This window comes from Oryctolagus cuniculus, chromosome 6 (genome assembly GCF_964237555.1).
Source record: "Oryctolagus cuniculus chromosome 6, mOryCun1.1, whole genome shotgun sequence".
Classification (NCBI taxonomy): domain Eukaryota; kingdom Metazoa; phylum Chordata; class Mammalia; order Lagomorpha; family Leporidae; genus Oryctolagus; species Oryctolagus cuniculus.
This window is the reverse complement of record NC_091437.1, coordinates 54,191,227-54,211,008: the sequence shown is the minus strand read 5'-3', so window position 1 is coordinate 54,211,008 and position 19,782 is coordinate 54,191,227. Positions and strand designations below refer to the sequence as shown.

The window sequence follows — 19,782 nt, the reverse complement described above, 5'->3', positions numbered from 1 at the left end:
CCACATAGATTTTCTTCTATTTTTACTTCTCTTTTCTCACTGTACACTGAACTTCCACAGCCTTATTTGTCTGCATAGATGAAATCAAGCCAAATTCTATACGTGATTGTTTCTGTAACGTGCAACTCATTCACTGGAGAGCTAACCCAAGCACAACTTCCTGTCAGCATGGTGTGATTACCTGCTGGGTGTGCAGGAAAAAGGCAGCCTCACTCCCTGCAGTACTGTGCCAAGTGTTGCCATATTCCTTGGACTCAGAAAATCAGGTTGTCTGAAACTCCTACCCAAGGTATTCTGTTCCAGTTTTCATCACTGATAATTAGGTACAGTCTCATAATCATACACTAAAGTATATATTTCAGTATCAATAGTCTATAAAAATAAAGGTATTGAGTTTAGATATATCTACCATCACAAGACCTTTCTCCTTATTGTTATTTTTCTCATTCTGAAGAAATTGGGAAAAGATGCTCAATATTAATATTCCTACAATTTGTCCTCAGAGTTCACATTACTTTTTTAAAAAGTTGTGAAATAGATTTCTTCATTTTCTCACAATAAATGAAAACAATACACACAAACACAGTCATGTTTTGATTCTATGTGAGGATTTTTAACTGTATAATCCCATCAAAAATGAAGTGAGTGTGTACTAAGGCAACTTTCTCAATGGTTTTTCCACATCTCATTACCTAGAATGATTTTCAAAGACCCTCTCAAGCAAAAAGAAACAGCTGTGGGAACCTCAATTTTACACATATGGGTTCTGCTACCTGGGTAGTGGTGCAAATAGGCAATAAGCTCGGGTCATGGGAAGCCACGAAATAAACAAGGTATTCCTTCTTCAGTTATGGTATTTACTTGATGATAAGAAACTAAAATAATATTTTTGTTAAGACAAATTTGTAGCAGGTAAAATGTGCATAAATTTTTAAAGACATCAGACACATTAGAAAGAAAAGCAAGCTCATAGCTCCCAAGCCTCAAAAGAAAAGCATTCTATAGAAAATTGGAAATATTGGACTGAATTCACTGGGATGAAGACAATGAATTAATTCATATTTACTTATAGAATAAAAAGTTTCTGCTCTAAACACAAACCTGTTTCTTAAAAAATTACCTTCTAAACACATTTTCATTGTCCTCAGGACCATCCTACAACATGCTAACCCATCCCCCAAATTCCTAGTTCTGTGTTTTATTGTTGGCAACTATTGCAAAGATTAAAAACTTCATCCTGAGGACCTGGGAGAGATTCTGGACCATGACCTTCCCAGGTTTGTTGGCAAACCACGTGAAGCAGTGAGTCATACACACAGCAGAAGGCAAGAGTGACTTACCATCTAGTAAATCTTACAATACATATTTATTATTTTTGGTGTGGTTCTAGGCACCGGGAACTTAACAGTAATCATTATAAAAAATACAGCCCATGATATTTACAGTCTAATCAGGAAAGCAATCTTAATCAAATAATCACATAAACAAAGTACAATCTATATGGGAATAAATACTACATAGGGACAGGACAGGAAACCACGAAAAGTCCAGCCCTTCATGCTTGCCCAGTGTGCCCATCAGGTAGGTATCTGGTTAGAAAGGGGTGAATACTTGGAGTGACTGGGAGTTGACTGCATTGAAAAGCTATATGCTACCTTCCATTTGCTCTTCCCATACCCAGTTAATTCAAACATTCTTCCGTATGAATGAATTTTAGACAATCATTTTTCATATCCTTCATCTTACAGCACAAAGTCCCATGCTATACACTTCTGCTCAGCATGTAAAATACTATGGGGGAATTGTTAATACTATGTCAATTTATTGTTTTGCACTTACTTTGCTCATTGATGGAAGACTGATTTTGTTCTAATTCATCTTGTACAATTATGTCTTTATTAAGCTCCATGGCAGCTTTGAATGGAAGAGAGAAACCAGTCATTGTGTGATTCTCCAAGCTAAGATTTCTAGTGGAATGCAGTCAATACTTGATTCCTTCTTTACTATCTTGTAGAAAGATAAAGAGGAAGCACAATATTTCAGTATTCACGGAACATCTGCTTACCCTCCATCTGCCTCCAACCTCTCTGATAGTGCTTATTAAAGGGGATGTAGCAAAGTTGGTGGGAATGTAAACTAGTTACAGCGACTGTGGAAGACAGTATGGAGATACCTCAGAAACCTGGATATAAACCTAAGAAATAACCCAGCCATCCCACTCCAGGGAATTTACCCAGACCAAAAAAAAATCAACATATCAAAGAGTGATCTGTACCCCCATGTTTATTGCAGCTCAGTTCACAATAGCTATGATATGGAATTAATCCAGATGTCCATGAACTGATGACTGGATAAAGAAATTATGGTTTATATAAAATATGGAACACCACTCAGCCGTTAAAAAAAAAAAAAGAATGAAATCCTGTGTTTTGCAACAACATGGACACAACTGGAAACCATGATCTTAGTGAAATAAGCCGGTCCCCAAAAGACAAATAGCATGTTTTCCCCGATCTGTAGTAAAAGTAATGTGTATGTGCAAAACTGACATTTTGAGATTTGTTGTTTTATAGCCCTTCTCTCTACTGTTGAGGAAAAGTATTATTTTCTGCTTTTTATTTGTTGAATTATTTATTTAGTATAGGTTTAACCTTATGAATATAAAATAAACTGAAAATAGATCATTGTAAAAATTAAAAGAAAGACTAAGAATGGAAGGAGGAGGGAAGGTGATAGCCTAGATGGGAGGGAGTATAGGATGGGAAGTACCACCATGCTCCTAAATCTGTATATATAACATACATGAAATTTGTTCACCTGAAAAACTAAATAAATTAACTTTAAAAAATAAATTGCATGTAGAGGAGATGCCAAATTCATTTCCTTCAAATACATATTTTATGATTATTGCTGATAAGCTTCCCAGTGTGACCCTATGTTATGAGATTAAGGCCAGAGCCATTTTTTATAGATGAATGATCACACAATATCTATAATATTCAAGAGCAGGCATTTAGCCTAGCTGCTAAGATGCCCATATCCCATATGAGAGTGCCTAACTTCAATTCCTAGCTCTGGCTCCTGAATTCAGTTTGTTGCCAATGCAGACTCTTGAAGGCAACAGGTAGCTCAAGTAGTACAATCCCTACTACCCACACACATGGACAAGATGGATTACATCCCTGGCTCCTGGCTTCAGCCTCCAGGCCACCCCAGGTAATAGGTTTCTAAATGAGTAGATGGAAGCATGTTCTCCCTCTCTTTTTCTGTTTCTCAATAAAAAGAATTTAAAAAATGTGATATCTACATCATGCAATTTTAGTAGAATTTAAAACGTTGGGAGAACATACAATTGTTAGGTCATCAGGATAGGGTAATATAGGTCTTTAAAAATATCTCTCTTGATAAATGTCTCTGGTTGTAGGCTATCTTTCTGTAGATAATATAACCTCAGTGAGTAACCCAGATCCTCTCTACAGCTTTTCTGAAGGGAAACTGTCCAACACTCATAGTTATTGAAAGACATCTTTTCACCTATTAATTCTATTTGGGGACACAATTCTAAGGAAATACATGTCAGTGCATTGTAATCATGGCTTTATTTTCTAAGTTTTCACCAACTTCTCACACTTTGAAATAACCTTTAACTAGGAGAAGCACATATGTAGCTAAGTCAGAATTATCATGTCATGGTAATACCAGGGTATACAAATAGCACTGAAAATGTCAGCATTTAAACAGATTCTCTAGTATGAGGGCAAGAAGATAAAAGTTAACTGTAGCAATGGGTGGAGTGCAATACAGAAAACTCTTATTATCTAAATGTTACTATCCAAGTCCGCTGAATTTAAGAGAAGAAATTTTACACAGAGAAGCAAAAGTTGTTACAACAGGAAAATAGTCACCAAGTATCATCTATATATTTAATCTCTGTCTATCCCCATCTCCTGCTACTATCTCTTCTCTTGCCAACCATCCTATTAATGTCTGGGTCATTGATTACTTGCTGACAGCAGAAAGCAATATGATGTCAATCTGAGATTAAATGGAAAAGATAGTAAAGATAAAGATTTTCATAAAGTCGATAGAAGTTATGCAAACAAACAGGAGTCACTGTGCACTTACTCCTCATGTAGGATCTCTGTCCTTAATGTGCTGTACATTGTGATTTAATGCTATAACTAGTACTCAAACAGTATTGTTCACTTTGTGTTTCTATGTGGGTGCAAACTGTTGAAATCTTTACTTAATATATGCTAAACTGATCTTCTGCATATAAAGAGAATTGAAAATGATTCTTGATGTGAATGGAAGGGGAGAGGGAGCGGGAAAGGGGAGGGTTGTGGGTGGGAGGGAAGTTATGGGGGGAAGCCATTGTAATCCATAAGCTGTACTTTGGAAATTTATATTCATTAAATAAAAGTTAAAAAAAGACTAAAATTATCAAAAGGTCCACAGAGCAATCAAGATATACTAGAATTAAGTGCATCAATAAGGTAAATAAAATGATATTGGTATGATAATGGGGACTACAAAAAATGATCTGATCAGTTTCTGGTTCTGGACATAAATACATTTATCATCTCCCTCCATTTCTCCCATTAACTATAGCTGAAATCCCTGGGCATTACATAGAAATAACACATATTAAGACACTGAATAAGGAAAAGAAGAGGGCAGACCTGTTACTGCCCAGGAATTGTAGAATTACGTGATGGTAAGTTCTTTGGGTGCCCACTTCACCTCATACATTTCAGAATTGCAGCTGGAGATGATTGCACATTGGGAACACTGACAGTAGCATAGAAAATAAACCCAAAATACAGTCAGCTGCAACAAGAGGTCCCACCTCCATACTGCTATGAACACAGCAGGGTGGAATCAAAGACCAACTAGTGACCCAGAACTCTGATGCTTACCCAGTGGAAGCAAGTCTTTCTTGACACCTTCACAATGGTGTCAGTGAAGGAGTTGATTAGGGCATCCTGGAATACTACCTCATTTCTCCCTCTTCCTACTAGTTTCAGGGTATGTTTAATCTAGTTACACCACCACTCTCAGAAAAAGTCTGGGGAACATTTAAGGAGTGGTTCCTTTCCCTCTCAACCAAGCTGTTAAGTGCAGAGAATCTGAGGGTAACCTGGACTTCACTTCCATCCAGCACAAGAGCAATAGTGTCCTATTCTCCCAGGCTCAATTTCAGAGGACAGCCAGCAAAACAGAAGATGTAAATATGAGTGAAAATTCTACAACCTAGTACCTCAACTAGCTAGCCTATAGTTAAAAAAGAATACTAATAATACTGAGAACCAGGAAAATTTCAGCTTGGAAAAGGAATGATAATTATTTAAATAACAGATTAATGAAAATTAATGAATCCATCAATTTTTTTTTGCAAATAATGACCTACTAGGATGGTACACAATGTAAGTCTAAAGTAAAGTATTTAATATTGCACAATTATAAAATTTTTCTACAACATATATCCTACCCAAAAACTTTATTGTTTTGAAAAATATGGCACAGTTAAAATAGTTGATAGTATTCAACATATACTAAAAATAGTACTGATAATTTTTACTTTTTCAAAAGTTATATAACATGTTTTATTATTAAATATGAATTCTTTTAAACACTGAATCCTTTTTAGGTGGATTTTTCTGGGATTATTTATGTTAAATACACAGGTCATGTTTCTTGAATAAATGTTAGAGTCTACATTTTAAAGTCAGTAATAAGGATTTTTATTTATTTACTTATTTAAAAGTGTTATAGAGGGCGAGGGCGAGGGCAAGAGATAATCTTCCAAATGGCCAAATGGCCATAACAGCCAGAGATGAGCCAGGTGGAAGCCAGGAGCCAGGAGCTTCATCCGGGTGTCCCGTATGGGTAGCAGTGGCTCAAACACTTGATCCATCTTCTGCTGCTTTTCCTGGGACAATTAACAGGAAGCTGGATTGGAAGTGGATCAGCTGGGACTTGAACTGGCACCCACATAAGATGCTGGCATCGCAGACAACTGTTTTACCTACTATGCCACAATGCCAGTCCTTAGTAGTAGGTACTGACTCCAGATTTTTCTAACTGTTATTTAAAAAAAAAAGATTAAATTTCTCTTATAGTTCTTTTTGTTACAGGTAATTTGATTTGATGCCTTAAGCTCTGCCAAATAAAAAGTTTTCATGAAAAATGAGGCAATTATAAGTAATAAAATAGAATTTTCATTTCTGTTTGTACATTTTAAAGCTTTATTTATTTGAAAGGCAGAGCAGGGGATAAAGAGAGGGAGGGTAAGAGAGAAAGAGAATATCTTCCATGAACTAGTTCACTCCTCAAATGTCAAACCCACACACTGCCCCAGGATAGGTCAGGCTGAAATCAGGAGTCCAGAACTCAATGTGTCTCTGTCATGTGGGTGATAGGGACCCAAGTAATTGAACAACAATGTGCTGCCTCCCAGGGTTCACATCACCAGGAAGCTGAATTGGAAGAGGTTGACTCTAAGCAGGCGCTTTCATATGGAAGGCGGCCATCTTCAGAAGTAGCCTGGCTACTGTACTGCACCACCATCCTCCTCATTTTGTTTCATTAATCAAAATATACTGCCAATATATTATAATATGTACATTACCTTATTTTTACTATAAATATATTTACATGAATAATTAAGTGTTAATTATACAAAATAATCCATCATCAACACTATCTAAAATAGCATCTCCATATAAATATAAACAATTACATATTTGTGTTTGTAATGATTAAAATTTTGAAAGACACCGAAGGAATTATTTATGCATTCTAATGTTTTATGCTTGCATATATGAAAATTCTTCACATAAACTCTCTCTTAATGCCCTTCTAAAGTTCATCTTCTTTTACATATTCAGATATTTTGCCAAATGTTGACAAAACTATTCACTAAAAATCCAATGGCTTAAAACTAGAGTAGGTATACATGCATTATAACTCATAAAAATTAAGTCAAATATTGATATTTCAAAAACACATTTTAAGAATTGCAACTTTCATGTGTGACACTTAAAATGTTAATGTTTTGATGTTACTAAACTTTTAGACTATTTTAAACCATATAAATGTATAATGTGTCAAAACTTTGACAATATGTAACTAGAAATATTCCAATGTAGATCCACAAATTTCAAATCAAGGAGACATCAACCTTGTTAGCAAGCGGAGGGCTTACTGATATTCTGGAGTTAGCTGTGTTTTAGCTGTGTAACTTTCAAACAGAAAGGTGAATGGGACATGGGACATTGGCCTCTTTCAGCCTGAACACAGTTCAAATTTTAAAACCCAAGGCAGCTGTCACAATAGGGTCTGCAGAACAACTGGCAGCTCATAGATGGGCAGGAAATGTCCAGGAACTGAGTGAGCTGGAGACTCTTTTCTGATGGAAATTCCAACAAGATTGAAAATCAATTCTAGTATTAAAAACTAAGCTAATCAGTTATCCTATGTGAGTGCATTACAAACACTGGCATTCATCTGATCAACAGAAAATGTCTTTTCAAACATTTTTTTTTATGAGAAGAATAAAAATAGGCACAGTCCTTTGTTACCTGCAAGGGTCTCTTTGCCCTAGGTTTTAGAACAGCTACCAGATTAAGTTACATCGATTGAGGCTTCGTTATGTGGCAGGCACCATCCTCAATGCTTTTATACACAGTTTTTCAATTAATTAAGATAGCAGACCTATAGAAAAGTTACTATATAGCCTCAGGCTAAGAAAGTGGGAGTTGGAAGGTCTGTCTCAAAAACATTTGTTAACCATATAGACTTAGAATTGATTACTTCTGCTGAGTCTCCCTTCGCTCATTTTTAACATGGACATAAACATGCATCTACCTTCATAGGATTGTTGTGAACAGTGAATGAGATTCAAAAGATAAAAATGCTTAGAACACTGCCTGTCAAGAGTAACCACACAACAAATGCAGCTATTAGGTTGAGCATCAGTTTAGAATGAAGAAGCTCACTTTAGTTCTTTCTTACAGGATTACTAACACCTTCTCTTTTTTTTTTCCTGAATTGATATGCAAAATTTTGGAACATTATGATTTTCTGGAAATGTGCCCATTTGCTCTATTTCCAAATAGGTTGCCACAAAGTTATCCATGAATATTTTAATCTTTTTAAACCTTTGCTCAATTTGTAGAACGTTGTTTTGGTTTTCGTTCCTCATATTATTTATTTGCACCTTCTCCTTTTTGCTACATTAGTTACACCCTTGATAGCTTTTGTCTTTTAGCAAAAAAAGTTCTACTTTATTCATTCCATTTATTAGCCATTTTTTAGTTTATCAATTTCTACTCTTGCTGTTACAAATGATCCCTTTAATTTATTCAACTGTTCTTTTGTATACCTTTAAAATTTGATTCTTTAAAATTCTACGTCTTTAATATCCAGTCATTTTTGTTTTTCATTATATGCATTACAGGCTACACATCTGTAAACACTGCTACTAGCTTGCTATTCGTTTGTCCTATCAATAACTGCAAGATACATATTGACATTTCCAGCCAATGGACGTTTCTTCCTTCAGTTTATCAAAGTTTGCTTTCTGTCTATTTAGGACTATTTTATAAGTGCCTGTAAGGTTAGTATAATTATATATTTCTAGTGACTGAATTTTTGTCATTAACATATAGTAACAATATCATAAGGACTTAGAGAGTAATACATGAGAATTCCAAAAAGTTCCTGGAGGATGCAATGTCGTGATGTTGGGATCCCATATCAAAGCACTAGTCCAAGTCCTGGCTGCTCCACTGCCCATCCAGCTCCCTGCTCATGTGCCTGGGAAGGCAGAGGAAGACAATCTAGGTGCTTGGGATACAGTTACCAATACGCAACACCAGGATGGGGTTCTAGACTTCTGGTTTCCACCTGGCTCAGCCCTATTACAGCCATTTGGGGAATGAGTCAGAAGACGGGAGATGTCTTTCTCCCTCTTTCACTGCAACACCCTGCCTTTCAACTAAATAGAAAGAATCTGGAAAAAAAAAAGTGAATGGGGAATGTCTATCATAAAAAAAGAAAATCCTACACATGAATTACAAAAGTTTTGTACGGCAAACATTTTTTAACTATTTTATTTTGTGAGATAACAAAATTTTGATTTACATTACAGTCAAAGGATGAATGGCTCTAATAAATGAAGAGTCCAACAAATAAGTAAAAAGCCTATAGTTCAGCAGGAATAGCAAGGGCTATGAACAATAATCAGATGAAAAGATGCTCAACTTCCATTGTATAAATTGTAAAAGTCACACAATTGTTAAAACTATTGAAATATGTAATTCCTAACAATTTGTCTGGCAAAGACTTAAGAGTTTGACAATACACTGTATTTGCAGCAAAACTGTTACACATGTGCATTTCTCTGAGTTTTTTCCTATTTGTTTTAATTTTACTTCCCACTAAGAGAACATGCAGTATTTGTCTTTCTCTGGCTGATTTCCCTTAACATGATGCCCTCCAGTTCCAACCATTTTGCTACAAATTTTCTATAGCTGAATATCATTCAATTGTGGATATGTGTGTGTATATCAGATTTTTCTTTATCCAGTCACCTGATGATGGACACTTTACTGATATCATATCTTGGCTATTGTGAACAATGCTGCAATAAACATGGTGGAGCATGTATTCATTGTATAATGAATTCATGTCTTTTGAGTATATACTCAGTACTGGGACTGGTGGTTTGTGTTACAGGATCTATTTCTAGTTTTTAAAGAAATTTCTGTTTTATTTTTCACAGTGGCCACACTAATATTCCCACCAACGGTGATTTTAAGAGCTCTCCTTTCTCTACATTCTTGTCAACATTTGTTACTCTGCCTTTAGGATAACAGCCACTCTGATGAGGATGATATGAAATCTCATTTTGGTTTTGATCTGCATTTCCTTGCTGGCTAGTGTTTATTCATATATTTATTGGACATTTGTATTTTTTAAGATTTATTTATTTACTTGAAAGTAAGAGTTAGAGAGAGAGAGAAAAGCAAGGATAGAGAGATCATTCATCAGTCTCCAAATGGCAGCAATGGCTAGGGCTAGGCCAGGATGAAGCCAGGAACCAGGAGCTTCATCTGGGTATCCCACATGGGTGGCAGGGCTTCAAACACTTGGACCATCTTCCACTTCTTTCCCAGGCCATTAGCAGGGAGCTAGATCGGAAGTGGAGCAGAGGGGACTTGAATGGCACCCACATGGGATGCTGGCATCGCAGGAGATGGTTTTACGGGCTATGCCGCAATACTGGCCCTTGTATTTTTTTTTTAATAACTCTCTACTCAGGCCCTTTGCCCATTTCTTAACGGGATTTGTTGTTTTGTTATTCAGGTTTTTGAGCTGCTGATATATTCTGCGTATTAATTCTTTGTTAAGGTAAGGAGCTTGCAAATATTTTCTCCCATTCTGTCAGATGTTTCTTTACTCACTGTATTAACTGTTTGCTGTGCAGAAGCTTCTGGTTTGATATAATCCTACTTGTCCAGTTTGTTTTCATTGCCTGGGCTCTTGGGGTCTTATCAAAAAAGTTATCACTTACACCAATGTCTTCAAGTGTTTTTCTCATGTTTTCTTTAGAAATTTCATAATTTCTAGTCTCATATTTAGGCCTTTGATCTATCTCAAGATAATTTTTCTACATGATGAAAAAAGGGATCTAATTTAATTCTTCTATAAATGTATTGTAAAGACTCCAATATATGTGATCTTTTAATTTAATTTTTCCATAAGCTTTTTTTTTAATTTGAAAGGTAGAGTTACAGAGAGGGAAAGGCAGAGGCAGAGGCAGACAGAGACAGAGATCTTTCATTTGCTGTTTCACTCCACATATGGCTGCAATGGCCAGAGCTGGGCAAGACTGAAACCATGAGCCAGGAGCTTCATCCAGCTCTCTCAAGTGGGTGCAGCTGCCCAACCACATGGGCCATCTTCAGTTGCCTTCCCAAGCAATTAGCAGGGAGCTGGATTGGAAATGGGACATCTGGGATTTGAACTGGTTGCCCATGTGGGATACTCGTACTGCAAGCAGTCACTTAACCTGCTACACCACAGCTCTTGCCCCTCCATAAATTTTTTAATGTTCCCTTGTATAGACTTTTTTTTTAAAGATTTATTTTATTTATTTGAAAGTCAGAGTTACACAGAGAGAGGAAAGGCAGAGAAAGAGAAAAAGAGAGAGAGAGAGATCTTTCATCTGATGGTTCACTCCTCAGATGTAATGGCCAGGGATGAGCCAGTCCAAAGCCAGGAGCCAGGAGCCTCTTCCAGGTCTCCCACGTGGGTACAGGGGCCCAAGGACTTGGGCCATCTTCTACTGTTTTCCCAGGCCATAGCAGAGAGCTAGATCAGAAGGTGAGCAGCCGGGACTAGAACCGGCGCCCGTATGGGATGCCGGTGCTTCAGGCCAGGGCTTTAATCCACTGTGCCATAGCGCCGGCCACCTTGTATAGTTTTTCTAATACTCTATTTCACAAGGTACTTGGAATTTTCATTTAAATTGTCAAAAGTTTCTAACACTCTCCTTGGAATATATTTAAGATCTGTAACAATACCCTTCCTTTCATTCCTGATTTACAGAATTAGTGCAATTTTTTCTTAACCATTCCTGGTGCGGGTTTATATATATTTTTTTCATAAAACCAACTTTTCTTTAGTTATTGCTTATTTTCTATTTATCTCATTTTTTATCTTGTGCTGGTATTTATTTTTAATCTCTATTTACTGTGTAATTTGTTTGCTCATCTTTTTCCAGGTTTTTGAGAAATACACACCACTGATTTAAAATAACTATTTTTAAATGAATATTTAAATTTACAATCTCTCCTTTTCCCACATACCCCAAATTTAGGTAATTTGCACATTCCTAATCTTTTATTTTCCAATTTTAAAAAATTCCTCAGATACTCCTTTGACCCATGAATTTGTAATTTTGTTTGCAAATATCTAGGACTTGTCTAGATTTCTGATTGTTAAAGATTCATAAATAAAGTACTTGAGAGACAGAGAATAAACTCTAGGATTTTGAGCTCAAAATTAATTGAGACATTTTATAACCAAGCATATGTTATAAATTGTGGAATGCTCCTTTGAAAAACAGTATGATTCTGAATTTCTGGATTTTTTGTGTGTAGTGTCTTATGAATGTACACTGGGGAACTTACAGTATTGCTTACATTCTTTATACCAGTATTAAAACTTTTGGCCCAGATGTTCTATCAGTTACTGGAAAGAGAATTAAATCTGCAATTAGCTGGTTTTTGTTTCATGTTTCCCCTTTACTTTTGTCATAGCTTCTTGTTCATGCACTTCCCAACTCCATCCAATAAAACCTCTGTTACTAGGCACTAACACTTTGCTGTCTCCAGGCTGAAATGATTCTTTTATCAATTTCAAATATTCATCTTTTCTCTGGTATACTTGTAGGTTTTTTTTTTTAAATAGAATCATTACCACTTCTCTCTCAGTAATTTTTTTGAAGGATTTATTTTATTTATTTGAAAGGCAGAGCTACAGAGAGAGACAGAGAGACAGAGACAGAGACAGAGAGGTATTTCCCATCTGCTGGTTCACTCTCTGAATGGCCACAATGACTGGGGATAGACCAGGCCAAAGCCAGGAACTGGCAGCTTCTTCCAGGTTTCCCACATGGGTGCAGGGGCCCAAGGACTTGGGCTATCCTCTGTTGCTTTCCTGGCACATTAACAGGAAGCTGGATGGGAAGTGAGGCAGCCAGGACTCAAAACAGCACCCATATGGGATGCCAATGCTGCAGGCAGCAGCTTAACCTACTATCTCACCATGCCAGCCCCATTCAGGGTCTTGAATTCTATTTTCCACAATACAAAATATTGATATTTTTATAAACAATAAACATATTATAAATTCATTTTCATGTGTTTACTCCCAACATTTCTGCTTATTTTTATTTAAAGCATGTTTCTTATACATAGCATATAGTTAGAACTTGCTATTTAAATAACTTGACAATTTCTATCTTTTCATAGGTATGAGCTTATTTACATTTAATGTAATTACTGATATGGTTAGATTTAGGTTTTTAATTTTATTATGTTTTTCCAGTTTTTCTTTTCTTTTTCTCTTTGTACTCTCTCTCCTACCTTATCATGGGCTAATAACTTTAAAAAATGTCCATTTTAAATTTCATTATGCACTTTCCAGATATCGCATCACATATTTTGGGTGGTGTCCTTGGAATTACAATATGTCTGTTATATCAGTCTGTTTAGATTTCTGATATTCCTTGATATATGCTGTGCTTTAAATTTCTATGAACTCATGATTTATTTTAAAGTTATTCAGCCATGAATCTTATAAATATCTATTCATTTTCATATTCTTTATATATTCACTAATTAAACCAAATAGCTGTCATGCTGTCCTTTTCTCTCACGGTCTTTATTATATTTTAATGCCTTTTTAATTTTGACAATTCACACTTTATTTATAAAATTTCTATTGCTTTGCACATTTCAATTTTTTGATTGCACATAGTTAGTTGCCATTATATATCTGACAAATTCTAATGTTTTATGACTTTAACATTCAAAATCAATTGTTTATTGATTTGCTCACTTGTGATCATGAAGGTTTGTTTTCTTGTGTGCTTAATTATATTTACTTACAGCTCATATTTATTTAATTCTCAAAAATCACAAGGGCCCACATGGAGGATATTTGTATTTGTTTTTTTTCCAGGCCATGTGGTACAATTAAGCACTTCTCTTCAGGTTTATTGGCTAACTGTGGGAATGTCAGTTTGACGTCCTTCTCCTTGCTCCAGGCCCAAGGGCCAATTTTTCATTTGTAATGTTGATAGTAGCTTTTTTTTTTTTTTTTTTTTTTTTTGGACAGGCAGAGTTAGACAGTGAGAGAGAGACAGAGAGAAAGGTCTTCCTTCTGTTGGTTCACCCCCGAAATGGCCGCCACTGTGCCAATCTGAAGCCAGAAGCCAGGTACTCCCTCCTGCTCTCCCATGCAGGTACAGGGCCAAAGGACTTGGGCCATCCTCCACTGCCTTCCCCAGCCACAGCAGAGAGCTGGACTGGAAGAGGAGCAACCAGGACAGAACCGGCGCCCCAACCGGGACTAGAACCCAGGGTGCCTGCGCCACAGGCGGAGGATTAGCCTAGTGAGCCAGGGCGCCAGCCAAGCCTTTTTTTTTTTTTTTTTTTTAAGATTTTAATTATTCATTTTGAGAGGCACAGTTACAGACAGTGAGAGGAAGAGACAGAGAAAAAGATCTTCCTTCCACTGGTTCACTCCCCAGATGGCTGCAATGGCCGGAACTGAGCCGACGCAAAGCCAGGAGCCAGGAGCCAGGAGCCAGGAGCTTCTTCCCAGTCTTCCACGTGTGTGCAGGGGCCCAAGGAATGGGGCCATCTTCTACTGCTATCCCAGGCCATAGCAGAGAGCTGGATCGGAAGGTGAGCATCCGGGACGAGAACCGGCACCCACATGGGATATCAGCACCACAGGCAGAGGATTAACCTACTGTGCCACAGTGCCAGCCCCCAGCCCTTTCTATCAGGGAAAAATCCCTTGCAACTCAATGCTCAGATTTCTGACTTTAGTTCATTTTAATTTCACTGATTTATTTTTAAGGTGCTTGGAGAACTGATTATTCCAAAAATTAGTCTATTGTTGCTTTAATCAAGTTATTTAATAGTACTATGCTTCAATTCTGTCACTCACAAAATAGAGTAATAGTAATACTTATCCCATGTGGTTGTTGTGTTATACTAACACATTAACAACAGTACAGAAAAAATATGAAATCAATAAATACTAGCTATTATTACTATCTTGATAAAGTAATCTAGTAAAGTAACTAGTAAGTATAAAATACAAAATAATCAACAATGAAATTTTAAAATTTATTCTCCCACAATATAAATATAAAGCAGTTTGAACTGAGCTGAACATACTTAGATATATTTCATGTTTATTCCCTTCAGTAATATAATATCCCACTTTCTTAGAATAATACAACGAATATTTATTACATCAGTAGAGAAGCTGCCAACACCAACTGAAATTTTGACAACAGCACCTGCATGACACCTGCATGCAAAGCCCTTATCAAGGTCCTGTTTCCACCATGTGCTTATTGTTTTCAAAACATTTTGACTTTCCTATCAGTGAAGGATTATTCTAGAACTTAAGAGTTACTTAACTCTTCAACAGTCTGACATCTGGCAAGATGGCCCAAGCACAGTCACCAAATAAAGATATATGTAGCAAACATTATGCCTCAGGAACTGACCAGGCACTGTATAGTGACTGCAGATATTTGGGAGAAATATTAATTATCTATTCTTGTTTTTAAAAACAGTTTCTTTCTCTCAGTTGGCTTTTCATCAATCATTGTTAGGAGTCAGATGTTAACCTCCAAGTGTGTTAGGCATCCAGCCACTGTGCTTCTAGAAGAACAGTTTCCAAGTGCCTGTTAGCATCCATTAAGCAGGGAGAGAATAATTGAAACTGAATCAAGACTTTTCCTTTTCTTCCTCTCCTACCTTGCTTCCTGTGTTCTGAACACATGTTATAGGTAACAAATACATGTAAAGCCTTAATTACATTTAACATCTGGCAGCTGTTGACTTACAGAGTCGTTGAGTCACACACAAGTAAAAAATGAGCTCAGGGATAGAAGGCAGAAGCTGGATGAATAGGGTAAAAATATGAGTATATTCTACATCATCATAGCTGAAACACTACTCCATCAGCACTGTTCTATCCATGGTATAAGTGATACTATAACTAATCAGGTTCAACAATGCTAAGGACTAATTCTCCACTAAAGTACATAGCTTGCAATGTGGTTAGAGCCATAAACCAAAGTACCTTATCACCATTACCATCTACACATGATGGATATATTCACTTGCAACGGAGATGGCAGCATCATAGGACTTCAGCACATCTTGAGGTGTCAACTGATAACTAAAAAAAGGTTTTCACACTATCCACTCAATACTTAGTGACATGTTAAGTAATTCTGTATGCCTATTGCTTATAATAAGATACTTTTGGAAGAAATAAGTCTTCCTGAGGAAGGAGAAAATAACAATTACATACCTTTAACAATGGCCACCCTTTGCCACACAGCAGAAATATTATGAAGAGTGAATTATTAAAAATACTAGTCCTTATCCGGCTCCCCACCCAGGAGACAGCGGATTGAGACATCACCCCATGCCAGTGAAGATTACCTCGCCCCATGTCAGCAGGAAGTAGCTCTAAAGACAGATCATTGTCCCTCTACCCCTCCTGGACTTTTTGGGCTAACGTAATCCCATGCAACTCCTGCTACATAAAAAACAAAGCGGGGAATGTTAGTAAAATGGCACAGTCTTAACTATGGTACAATTTACACCCCAGTCACCATCCTAGGCTCTAGCCCCTGCTGTCATTGCTGGAAGCCAGGTGGCCACAGGGCTCAACCACTGGTGTCAGCCCTACCCCCATCCTAATGGGATTCGCTGCTCCTACTTCCCTGCCCACCCCCTCTCCCCAGCAAAGTTTTAAAAGGACCTGTTCCTGAACATGTGGCTCTTTTTCTCTCCATCTCTTGATCTCTTTGTCTCTCTGTCTCTCTCTGTCTCTTGATCTCTCTCTGGATTTCTCTCTTTTACTCTCCTTCTCTCTCTTTTACTCTGCTTCTCTCTCTTTTTCCTTCTTCTCCCCTTCCCTCTAGTCTGTTGCATTTCCCCCAATAAACTCTTTCCCTTAAAAAAAAAAAAAAAAAAAAGCCCTTGTCCCAATAGGCAATGATTTTAAATTTCAATGTTCATGTTATCTAAACACAATAAGAAATATAATGACTGCTATATGCTGCCTATAGATCATATATAATAGCAAACTATTTGTAGATACCTATATATTATCAATTAGGATTGAAGAAATATATACCAAATTCTTATAACAACTACCTCTGGAAATAGAGGGAAAAGAATGTAATCAGGGAAAAATAATATGAGATAAATCTGACAAAATATGGACTATGTCAAACATGGAGATTTTCAAAAAGTTCATGGAAATGTAGTGAAAAAGGAAGTTTTAGTAGAAAAACTTTGAAATTCATGCATGATTCAATCATAATGCAGATTTTCCATGAATTTTTTGAAAATTTCCCTCAAAAGAGTATTACTTGCTCTTTTTCATATATGTTTCTCTGGTTTCAAGTTTATATTAGAAATTAACTTTAAAAATTTAATAATAAAAGCCTTGGAGCTATCTATCTCTAACCCATAATTTAAAGCAGGTATAATGGGCCGGCGCCGTGGCTCACTTGGCTAATCCTCCACCTTGCAGCGCCGGCACACCGGGTTCTAGTCCTGGTCGGGGCGCCGGATTCTGTCCCAGTTGCCCCTCTTCCAGGCCAGCTCTCTGCTGTGGCCAGGGAGTGCAGTGGAGGATTGCCCAAGTCCTTGAGCCCTGCACCCCATGGGAGACCAGGAGAAGTACCTGGCTCCTGCCATCAGATCAGTGCGGTGAGCTGGTTGCAGCGCACCGGCTGTGGCAGCCATTGGAGGGTGAACCAACGGCAAAGGAAGACCTTTCTCTCTCTCTCTCTCTCACTGTCCACTCCTGCCTGTCAAAAAAAAAAAAAAACAAAAAACAAAAACAGGTATAATGTCATAATTTTTCTATTGCTACATATCACCCAGTATTTCATGTGCATAGAATGAAATGATCTACATAGACATACCTCCAAGTTCATGTCTTTGGAAGTTCCAGTAAATCAGGAACATTATGAAGCAAAAATACACAAAACTAAGTCATTATGAATGATATACTGCCAGATAGGGCATGCTCACTTTCCATTAGGCAAGAGAATACATATTTGTATGGTTAAGAATACTTCAGAAGCAATTAATCCAAAGTCTGAATTGCTTCTAAATTACTTAAGGTCTAATTGCATTCAATTTAGTTAATTTTCAACTCTTGTTCTTTGCTTTTCTCACCTATAAAGTTGAGTAATATATATATGCTTTTATGCACATAGATAAAAAAATTTACCTATATCCATCAGATACTTAACATAGAGAATATAGCACTCAATCAAAATTTTTAGAAATAGAAAATAAGAGTCAAAAAAGTAACAGCAGAACAGTGATAAAGATTTTTATGCCCTCATTCCTGTAATCAACATTCATTGGTAAAACACATGGCTATCTCATTACTTCACAAGATGAATGAGTGATACCAACAGCAGAAAGACAGTGGAATAGACACATAATGCATGAGAAGAGATGCAAACCTACAAGAAATGGGCTTAGGGCCATTTAAACCAAGGTCAAGTCCCCTACTTATGCATATTTGCATTCAGGTTACCAATACTTGTCAGAGCTTACTAAGTTTTAAGCCTTACTTTAATGGCTTGTGATCTATCAATAAATAAAAGAGATCAAGATGTTCACATCTACAGTTTTTATTTTAGCCAGGGTAGTTAGATGATAAACAGTTAACAAAATGATTCAGACAGGTATGTAATATCTTAAAAGGTGATAAAAGCTATGAAAAGAAGAAAGAAAAAGTAAAGTGTAAAGCCACTTGTGAATATTTTGAGTAATGCAATCCAGGAAAGCTCAATGAAAATGTGATATTTAAGCAAAGACTTAAAGAAATGGAGGGAGTTAGCCTTTCTAATACCTGAGGCGAGGAAAACATCAGTACAGAGTCCCAGAGAGAACATGCTTGGCATGTTTTAGGAAAAGCAAGAAGGACTCTGTGGACAGAATACTGTTAGCAATGGTACAAACATAAGAGAAGTCATCTGAGAATTAAGAAGAAAGCCGAATCCTCTGGGCTTTAAGTTGATTTTAAGACACTGATTTTTACTCAGAGTGAAATGGAGAGCCATTGCGTTGTTCTGGGGAAAAGGACTACAACATCTCATCTCCATTTTTAAAAAGAGCATTCTGACTATTGTGTTAGAATATTGGGGGCAGGAGAAATATTAAGATCACTTAGAAAGCATTTATGAAAGATGGTTACCACTCATTCAATGGGAGCAGAGAAATGGTGGGCAGGTAGGATTAGCTAGTAGGGCATATCAAAAAGAGTTGGAAGCAACATCAATATTTTGGAATCAAGCTTGAAGTGGGAGTTGTCATCTATTGAGGTGGAGAAAATTACAAGAAGAACAGGTGTAGAGAGGGAAAGTGTACCTAAGTAGCACGCAGATTTGAGTGCAGATTTGAGTCTTAGGCATGTTGAGTTTGTATCATGTATTTCACATACAAAGAATGACCTGACTAGATAGATGAACATACAAGAGATGAGCCATAAAAGAGAATCGATATGGGAATCATTAGCAGAGTCCATATTTACTGTTTTGAAACTAGATAAGGTCATCTGTTTGGAATAACTGTAGACAGAAAATAATATCAAGGCAGAGTACTGGGTCACTTTCACCTAAGAAGTTCGGAGTAATGAGAAGTAAGCAGTAAAGGAGTATGAAAAGAACAATCAGTGCAGAAGTAGTAAAGCCACCTTATACAGTAGTACAAATCACAGTGGACAATGTATCAAGAAGGTGGCCATCATTAACTGTTCCAAATGTTCCTACAGACATTTAAGCCGAGAACAGAGAATTGACAATTTCAATGTGATAACATATTCATTACTGGTGAGTTAGTAGGAGCAATTATGTGGTGGGGTATATAGGGTAATGTGATTGGAGGTATCATCAGAAACTAGTGAGAGGAGTCAGAGGCA

The 19,782-nt window shown here is 36.8% G+C and overlaps 1 protein-coding gene across 12 annotated transcripts in view; it reads right to left on the bottom strand.

Annotated features, from left to right (window-relative positions):
- TENM2 (teneurin transmembrane protein 2) overlaps positions 1-19,782 on the bottom strand; it is a 1,294,348-nt gene that overhangs the window by 887,189 nt on the left and 387,377 nt on the right. For 9 of the 12 annotated variants that reach the window (XM_051844425.2, XM_051844426.2, XM_051844423.2 and 6 more), the window contains one exon: positions 1,840-1,914. The exons of the other annotated variants lie outside the window; for them this stretch is intronic. In XM_051844425.2, the coding sequence (XP_051700385.1) occupies positions 1,840-1,914 (75 nt within the window). The remainder of the gene's footprint in view (positions 1-1,839; positions 1,915-19,782) is intronic. 12 annotated transcript variants of the gene reach the window in all.